At 39.2% G+C, this 9,474-nt stretch overlaps 1 protein-coding gene across 2 annotated transcripts in view; it reads left to right on the forward strand.

Moving 5' to 3' along the window:
* TBC1D19 (TBC1 domain family, member 19) overlaps positions 1-9,474 on the forward strand; it is a 304,338-nt gene that overhangs the window by 238,166 nt on the left and 56,698 nt on the right. For both annotated transcript variants that reach the window (XM_006866308.1, XM_006866309.1), the window contains one exon: positions 4,710-4,794. In XM_006866308.1, coding sequence (XP_006866370.1) covers positions 4,710-4,794 — 85 coding nt within the window. The remainder of the gene's footprint in view (positions 1-4,709; positions 4,795-9,474) is intronic.

Below are 9,474 nucleotides of genomic sequence, written 5' to 3' on the forward strand. Positions count from 1 at the left end.
ACATTGAGATGTAATCCATACCAAAGGCTTTGCTCTTTGACCTTCATCAGTAAATGTTTTAAGTCCTCTTTACTTTCAGCAAGCAAGGTTTTATCATCTGCATATCGCAGGTTGTTAATGAGTCTTCCTCCAATCCTGTTGCCACGTTTTCTTCATAAAACCCAACTTCTTGGATTATATACTCAACATACAGGTTGAATAAGTATGGTGAAAGAATACAACCTTGTCACACACCATTTTTAATTTTAAAACATTCAGTGTTCCCATGTTCTGTTCAAACACCTGCCTCTTGGTCCAGGTATAAATTCCTCATGAGCACAATTAAGTGTTCCGGAATACTCATACTTTGCAATGTTCTCCATAGCTTGTCATGATTCACACAATCGAGGGTGTTTACGTAATCAATAAAGCACAGGTACACATCTTTCTGATATTCTCTGCTTTCAGCCAAGATCCATAGGACATCGGTCTATGGCCTCTTCTGAATCCTGCTTGAACCTCTGGAAGTTCTATGTCAATGTATGAGTATAGTCATTTCTGTATTACTTTTAGCAAAACTTTATTCACATGTGATATCAAAGAGATTGTCCGATGATTTCCACATTTCATTGGGTCACCTCTCTTTGGAACTAACACAAATATGGATCTCTTCCAGTCAGTCAGCCAGATAGTTGTCTTCCAAATTTCTTGGCAGAGATGAGTGAATGCCTCCTGTGCCGCCTCACTTTCTTGAAAGATTTCAATTTTTATTCCATCAATTCCTGGTGCCATGTTCATTGCCAATTCCTTCAATGCACCTTGGACTTCCTCCTTGAGTATCATTGGCTCTTGATCATATGCTACCTCTTAAAACGATTGAACATTAAATCATTTCCTTTTGGTTCAATAACTCTATTTTCCTTCCATATTCTCTTGATGCTTTCTGCATCATTCAATATTTGTCCACAGAATCTTTCAATAATGAAAGTCGAGGCTTGAATTTTTTCTTCTGTTCCCCCAGCTTTAAAAATGCTGAGCGTGTTCTTCCTTTTTGGTTTTTTGTTTCCAGATCTTTGTACATTTTGTTGGAATATTTGGCTTTATCTTCTCGAGCTGATCTTTGTAATTTTCTGTTCAGCTCTTGGACCTCCTCATTTCCTGCATTTGTTTTAACATCTGTACACTGGAGAGCAAGTTTCAGAGTCTCTTCTGACATCCATTCTGACTTTTTCCATCTTTTTTGTCTTCTTAATGACTTTTTGCTTTCTTCATGTATGATGTTCTTAATGTCATCCCACAACTCTCTGGTCTTCTGTTTTTAGTGTGTAATGTGTCAAATCTGTTCTTCAGATGATCTCTAAATTCAGGTGGAATGTATTCAAGGTCATATTTTGGCTCTCATGGATGTCTTTTCATTTTCTTCAGCTTCAGTTTGAATTTGCATATGAGTTATTGATGGTTTGTTCCACAGCGTGCCCATCTTTTCACTGAAGATAGGGTGTTTTTCCATCATCTCTTTCCACAGATGTAGTCAACTTGATTTCTATGTATTCCATCTGATGAGCTCCATGTGTATAGTCATCTCTTAAGCTGTCTAAAGAAGGTGTTTGTAATGAACAAATCATTGATTTTGCAGAATTCTGTCATGCATTCTCTAGCATCATTTCTATCACCAAGGCCATATTTTCCAAGGTTGCTCCCAACCTTTGCATTCCAATCACCAATAATGAGCAAATACATCTTGATTGCATGTTTAATCAATTTCAGATTGAAGAAGTTGATGGAATTCTTCTATTTCATCCTCACTGGCTTTAGTTGTTGGTGCGTAAATTTGAATAATAGTGGTATTAACTGGGCTTCCCTGTAGGCGCATGGATATTATCCTGTCAAAGACGGCATTGTACCTCATGACTGATCTGAATATGTTCTCTTTGACAATGAATGCAACACCATTCCTCGTCAATTTGTCATTCCCGGTATAGTAAACCATGTGGTTGTCTGATTCAAATGGCCAATACCAGTCCATTTCATCTCGCTAATGCCTAAGATATTGATGTTTATGCATTCCATTTCATTTTTGACAAATTTCAATTTTCCCAGATTCATACTTTGTACATTCCATGTTCCAATGTTCAATGGATGTTTAAAGCTGTTTCTCTTCATGTTGAGCGGTGCCCCATCAGCAAATGATGATCCCACAGACTTTTCTCCCAAAGCCTTTATTCCTTTCACGTTATCACAGTCATCTGTACTTTGAGGAAGCAACTCTTCCCCAGTCGCATTTTAAGTTCCTTTCAACCTGAGGGGCTCATTTTCCAGCACTATGTCTTACATTGTTTCTCTGCCATTCATAAGGTTTTTGGTGACGAAATATTCGGAAGTAGTTCGTCACTCTTTCTTCCTAGTCTGTCTTTGTCTGGAAGCTCATCTGAAACCTGTCCACCTTGGGTGACCCTACCGGTTATTTAAAATAACAGTGGCGTACTGTTCAGAATCACAGCAACTCACAAGCACCGCAGTATGACAAACTGATAGACGAGTGGTGGCTGTCGAAGAAGTTGGTAGAATTCTTCAATTTCATCATCACTGACTTTAGTGGTTTGTGTATAAATTTGAGTAATAGTGGTATTAACTGGTCTTAGTTATTGTTAAGTGCCATCAAGTGAGATTCAACTCATAATTACCCTTTATAGGGTTTCCAAAGAGCAACTGATGCACAGAGAGCATTATACTTCAAGATAGATTTTGAAATGTTCTTCATAATGGTGAATGTGATGCCATTCCTCTTCAATTTGTCATTACTGGTTTAGTAAACCATGTGATTGTCAGATTCATAATGGCCAATACCAGTCTGTTGCAGCTCACATATATGCCTAGGATATCTATGCTTATGCATTCTGTTTCATTTTTGACAATCTCAAGTTTTCTAAGATTCATAATTGGTACAGCCCATATTTTGATTATTAATGGATGTTTACAGCTATTTCTCCTCAGCTTGAGTTGTTCCCCCTCAGCAAACAAAAGTCCCGAAATCTTTACACCATTCACTTCATCATAGCCAACTCTACTCTGGGAGAGCAGCTCACCCCAATCATACTTTGAGTGCCTTCCAACCTGAGGAGCTCATTTTCCATCACTATATCTGACAATATTCTGGTGCTTTTCATCATGTTTTAATATTCAAGATTGTTGTTGTTGTTATGTGTTGTCAAGTTGGTTCCAACACATAGCCACCCTGTGTAGGTTTTCCAAGGAGTAGCTGGTGAGGTTGAACCACCTTGCAGTTCCAATCGACCTTTCAGTCCAGCACATGAACTCACATCACCACACCGGGACTCCAATATGCAAGGTAGTCCCATTTTACTGTGGCTTTCACAAGTTTCACTGTATTGAGACTAGTGATTAGAATCATTACGCAGAAAATTAAACAAATCAATCATTCTAGAAACATAAATTTTAAAATGGACTAAGATGAACTAGAAAATGACAAAAGAATTGCAAGTGGAAAAGTGTTCGACCTCGTTTAGAATCTTTAATGTGCAAAAAATTAAAGAAATTAATCATTCTAGAAACATAAATTTAGAAATGGAGTAAGATGAACTGTAAAGTCACAAAAGAATTGTGTGAAAAAGTGTTCAGCCTCATTAGTAATTAAAACCTTGCAGATTAAAGATTGTCGTTTTCACCTGCCAGATGATAACCAGTTTAAATGTGAGTAAGAGAAAATGTGAATGATTTTACTGATGAGCATTCTGTTGTTTTCTAGTTATTACTGAATTCCTTTCTTGGTAACATCATTAGAAGCCCAGGTCTTCTAATACTAGTGCCTATATTTATTGTCACCATTCACCTGCCCAGCGGTTGAACTGCTCCTTAAAAATCTCATGTGGTGTCTGTCATCCAGTTTGTCCTAATGGACATCCTTGATCATGACTTTCTGTCTTCTTGGTTTGAATCTAGAGTTGCCACACTACCTGCAGGTCAGGTTCTGCACTGTACTAGGCTATGCTTGTTCTACTGTAGGTCCGGATACCCTCCTTGCCAGCCATCCCACTCTGACATGCTCAGTTGCCTGTTGCATCCCAGTGATGAGTCTTATGCCAGTTTCCTTCACTCCCCAGATAGCTTTTCGGACATATTGTCAGGAGGGACCAGTCACTGGAGAAGGATATCATGTTTGGTAAGGTGGAGAGTCAGAGAAAAAGAGGAAGACACCCAGCGAGATAGAGTAGCAAAATGGCAGCATCAGTGGGCTCAAGCATGGCAACAATTGTGAAGGTGGCCCAGAATCAGGTAGCGTTTCGTTCTGTTGTGCATAGGGTCGCTGTGAGTCGGTGCCGACTTGATGGCACCTAACAACAAAATTGTGGTTTACTACAGCTTGTGCTTTATACATTTCTCCTCAATTAAATTTCCCTAGGTGCTTCCTTTTTCCAGAAATAAAACACAAAGAAGGGTCAGTTGTAGATATCACTTACATTTTCTGCTGTTATTGAAGGTGTAGGTGGCAAACAGTAAGAAATCTTTCAATTGGGGCCATCCACACTTGGCATCCCACTGTAGCACTTAACCTAGGTGTACCGATAGAGGGCACTCTTCCCATTGCAAGGCCCGGTACTGAACTCAGAGGATTCCTTCACAATCCCTCCTCAGCAGGAAATAGCAAAAAATTGGCTGATTGTATAACAGTGCTTAATTTTTGTTGTTGTTTTCTCCAATGTTATTCACAGGTATTACTTTGTTTTTCCCGGGATACATCCGTGTTGGGTCACTTTGCATACAATAGCGCTTCACCACCGAAGTCATACATAAGAGGTAAAGTTTCAAAAAACGGTTTAAAAAGTAGCCTTTAGGACTTACATAATTGTGCCAAGAATTTGTGTTTGTTTATTTTATAGCATATACTAATGCTATATATATAAGTCAATCAGACTTCTCCAAGAAGATGGTAAGCATCCTTGTGCTCTCACTTAAATCATGAGTGTCCCAGCAACTCCACTCCTCACAAATCACAAAACACATTGTAAAGTTTGCTTTCTTTGTCTTATCTGTTTGCTTACTTCTCTATAGCTGTTTCTCTCACATTCGTTGACTTAACTTTCCCTTCTGACTACTGGTTTATCACCAAAATTTGTTTTTTCTGTCCTGGTATGCCACTATGGGTTAATGCTCTGGACTGCAAGGTCAGTTTGAACCACGAAGTCAGCAGTTCAAGCTCACCATATACTCCTTGGAAAACCTATACAGGGTCACTCTGAATCAGAACCTACTGGACAACACTTAACAACAACAGCAACAACCTTTGTTTTTGCTCTCTATATTATCTTCTGTCAAAATATTCAACAACACTTAAAACCTTTAGTATAATGTATGTTGTCAGCTCTCTAATTTCATTTTTGTGGGGTTTTCTGTTTTTGTTTTGTTTTTTTTGTCTCCTCTTTAATCACTAGCTGCCTAAAAGATATTGCTGTTTAAATATCCAGCCATCACCTCAACACTGAGCTAATTATTTAGCTAGAAGCCCTTCTCTACTCCCTCTTTTTATTAGCCGGTAAATGCTTAGCAGTAAAAGTTCATAACCCTATTTTGTGTGGTCATTCTGTTTCCATAATGAAAGAAGCTGTTTTAGCTGTATTTCCCAAGTATCATCTGTGCTTGATTATTCTCACATCTGCCCTAGGACAGGTCCCCTTTACCTCATACTGGGGTCAGGCTCCTCTGAACTTGGGCTGTCTCACTTCCATTGTTTTTAAATGGAACTTATAGAAACCTTTTTGTTTTTTGTTTTGCTTATTTGTTTAACATCATTTCCTGTAGAACAATAGGTTGTGGAACTTAATTGTTTAATGGGCTTTTAAGGTCATTTGTAAGTGGGCCTTGCCTTAAGCCAGGTAACTTTGTTTCCCAGATTGTTCCACAATACCCCATATACACTCTAGTCTCCATGCATTCCCTATAGATGGAGGACTGCCTTGTCCTCCGCAGAGATCATTTGTTCTTGAAGAACTGACCTCAGTCTTACCAGGTCCACCAATCTATCATCATTTTAATGCACTGGACTGCAAAGTCAGTTTGAGCCACAGTTTAAGCTCACCAGCCTCTCTGTGGAAACCCTATACAGTGTTGCTGTGGATGGGAACCGATTTGATGGCACTTAACCAACAACAACCCTTTACATGGATTCAGACACACCTGTCATCATTAAGATGGCCCAGGACTGGTTGACATTTCGTTCATAAGGTCACTATGAGTCAGAGCCACGGTGACAATATATGACAATAGCAATGACTCTTTAAAACACATGTTATTGTTAAGTGTCCTCGAGTTGGTTCTGACTCATAGGGACCCTGTATAGGGTTTCTGAGAAGTGGCTGGTGGATTTGAAACTCTGACCTTGCAGTTAGCAGCCTGGTGCATAACCCACTACACTACCAGAGCTTCTTAAAACACCCACAGCTGAATAAATATACTCTTATGGTCCACATTTTAGTCTGGATTATAAATCATATGATCAAAGGATCCTATTGTATTTGAGGGAGCTTCAAAAAAGGTTGTGGAGCATGGAATGAAAAGATAATGCAATTTTTCTAGAACTTTTTGAACCCCGTCTTATTTATCCTATTTCCGTCTCAGCACCTAGCCTTGTGTGGAGCAGTCATCCGTACTCTGTCTGTCTTTCTCTCTAGAATTATTCCATTCTCTCCTTGCTCACAGATCAGCCGCTGCTGTCCCCACCCTACTGACACTGCTCATTTCTTATTCTCATACTCCCCCCTACAACCAACCCCAACAGAAAAGCAATACAAGTTTAATTTAAAGGTTTTACTTTATCTTTGTGTGTAAGGTATGTCTCTTGCAGGCAGCATATTGAAGGGGCTTGTTTTCTTATCCAATCTGCCACTCTCTGTCTCTTCACTGGTGCATTCAATCCATTGACATTCAGTGTAATTATTGATAGGCATGACTTACTTGCTGCCATTGCTGTTTGTTCCTTTGTTCTGCTTGCCTTCTTATGCTGAGTTTGTGTTTTCTATGCTATTTCTTGTCCGTTTCTTCTTAGTTTTCATGTTTGCTTGTTCTGCTTGGAAGTTCATTTTCATCGTAAGTTGTGAAGTACTAACTTTCTTTGAGGTTACCTTATAGTCTATTAACTTTTCTATATTATTACTATTCTGTATGTAACTATTAACTTATCCTGTAATCTACCTGACATCCTTACCACCTGGATCTCTGTTCCTACATTTATCCTTTCTTTGACATTGATATTATTTTGCTCTTCGGTTGACCTCCCAGCTCTTTTGAATTCATTGTAGTAGTTTTATTTTTTTCTGGACTCTGCTATCTGTCAGTTGAGTTCCCGGTGGTGTTGCCACGCCTGTCTAACTCTGTTATTGTCTGTTCTTGTTGGTTTTCAGTCCAAAGAACTCCCTTTAGTATGTTTTGAAGTGTTGGATTAGTTTTGACAAAATCTCTTAGATTTTGTTTATCCTGGAATGTTTTGATTGTACCATCATATTTGATTGATAGTTTTACTGGATAGACGATTCTTGGTTGACAGTTATTTTCTTTTAGGGTTTTGTATATGTCTCCCCATTGCCTTCTTGCCTGCATGGGTTCTGCTGAGAAGTCAGAGCTTAATCTGATTTGCTTGCCTTTGTAAGTGACACTTCTCTTCTCCCTGGCCACTTTTAGGATTCTCTCCTTGTCTTTAATTTTAGAGAGTTTGATTATTATATGTCTTGGTGACTCTCTTTTGCAGTCTATCCTCCCTGGGTATGTTTGGCTTCTTGAATTTTTATCTTCTTATCCTTCTAGATGTTAGGTAAAATTTCTTCCAGAAGCTCTTCAATTATCTCCTCTGTGGATTTCTCTGATTCTTCCTGTTACAGAATGACAATAATTCTTAAGTTGTTCCTCTTCATGTTATCCAGCATGAATCTTAGCCTCACCTTAGATTTTTTTTTTTTATCATTTTTTCTGCTTACTCTTCTATCTTAGCAGTATTGAGAGATTTGTCTTCCAGCTCGCTATTTCTAGCTTTCATCTCTTCTATTCTGCTCCTTTCCCCTTTTCAATGTATTGTCCATTTCAGATATTTTATTATTAATCATCTGGACCTCTGTTTGCAGGTTTTGAATTGTTTCCAATACTATATCAATCTTGCTTGATTACTCTTGTAGTACTTTCCTGACTTCTTCCTTGTTTTCCTTCACCCCTTTTGAGAGCATTTGAATTTGTTTCCATATCATTCTTCTGAATTCCTTCTCAGGCAAATCCAAAACCTGCTCTTCTTCTTCTCTTAAGCCTTTGTCTGTCTCCAGCTCCTTTGTGTCAGCTACTCTTTTCTGTTTTTGGACATGTTTTGAGATCTTTTGTTGTTTTTTGTTTGTCATTTCCAGTGATTATGTGAGTTTTTTAATGCTTAAATGGATGTTTGCTGTTGTGTTATTAAGCTTACTGGGTGTCTTCTGGTGGATATGATTTGGAAATAGGCTTCCCTTTTCACATGTAATGCTTAGCAGCTGTTATTGGCTCTTGTCTCAATGGTGGAATATTATGGAGTATGCTTGTAGCTTGGCTATATGGCCACCATTGCTGTCTCTTCTTGGATAACATAGGGAGAAAAAACTCCCACATCCAGGAAAAATGTGTGATCAAAAGGACCAAAAGCAGAAGCAATATAAAAGCAGAGACAAAAACCACCACTTTGAAACAAAAATAAAACTGTGGTCAACAGGCCAGTCACCTTTCTACACAGGCAGTGTGTGTGCACCGTAGAGTCCTCCAGTAGTAGGTAGGGGTGTCCGCTCACTCAGGTGCTGCCTCTAGTCACCCCGTAGAGGTGTGCAGATAGATAATTGAGAAGTTAATGGGAGAAAGATTGTGTACTATTTTTGTCTCTGAAGGTCAGTTAGGTATCTGCATGTGCACAGCGTAATTCTCGAGATAGTTGCATCCTTTTATGTTGAGATTTCACAGATTATTCATGTGGTTTGTCTGTCAGGCCTGACAGACTTGCTTTTTTCTTGCTAGATGATGTTGTTGTTGTTGTCAGGTGTTATCGAGTCGGAACCGACTCATAGCGACCCCATGCACAGCAGAACGAAACAATGTCCAATCCTGGGCCGGCCTCACTACCGCTGCCACACCTGACGCCATCAATGAGGCCACCTGGCTGATCCATCTCGTTGGGGGTCTTCCTCTCTTTCTCTGACCCTCCATCTTACCCAGCATGACATCCTACTCTAGCAACTGTTCCCTCCTGACAATATGTCCAAAGTATGAGAGACAAAGTTTAGCCATCTTGGCTGCCAAGGAGCACTCTGGCTGCACTTCTTCCAAAACAGATCTATTGGTTCTTTTGGCAGTCCATGGCACTTTCAGTATTCTCCTCCGACACCAAAATTCAAAGGCATCAATTCTACGATCTTCCTTATTCACTGTCCAGCTTTCACATCCATATGAGGTTATTGAAAATACCATGGCTTGGGTCAG

Source organism: Chrysochloris asiatica, unplaced genomic scaffold (genome assembly GCF_000296735.1).
Source record: "Chrysochloris asiatica unplaced genomic scaffold, ChrAsi1.0 scaffold00089, whole genome shotgun sequence".
In the NCBI taxonomy this organism is placed as follows: domain Eukaryota; kingdom Metazoa; phylum Chordata; class Mammalia; order Afrosoricida; family Chrysochloridae; genus Chrysochloris; species Chrysochloris asiatica.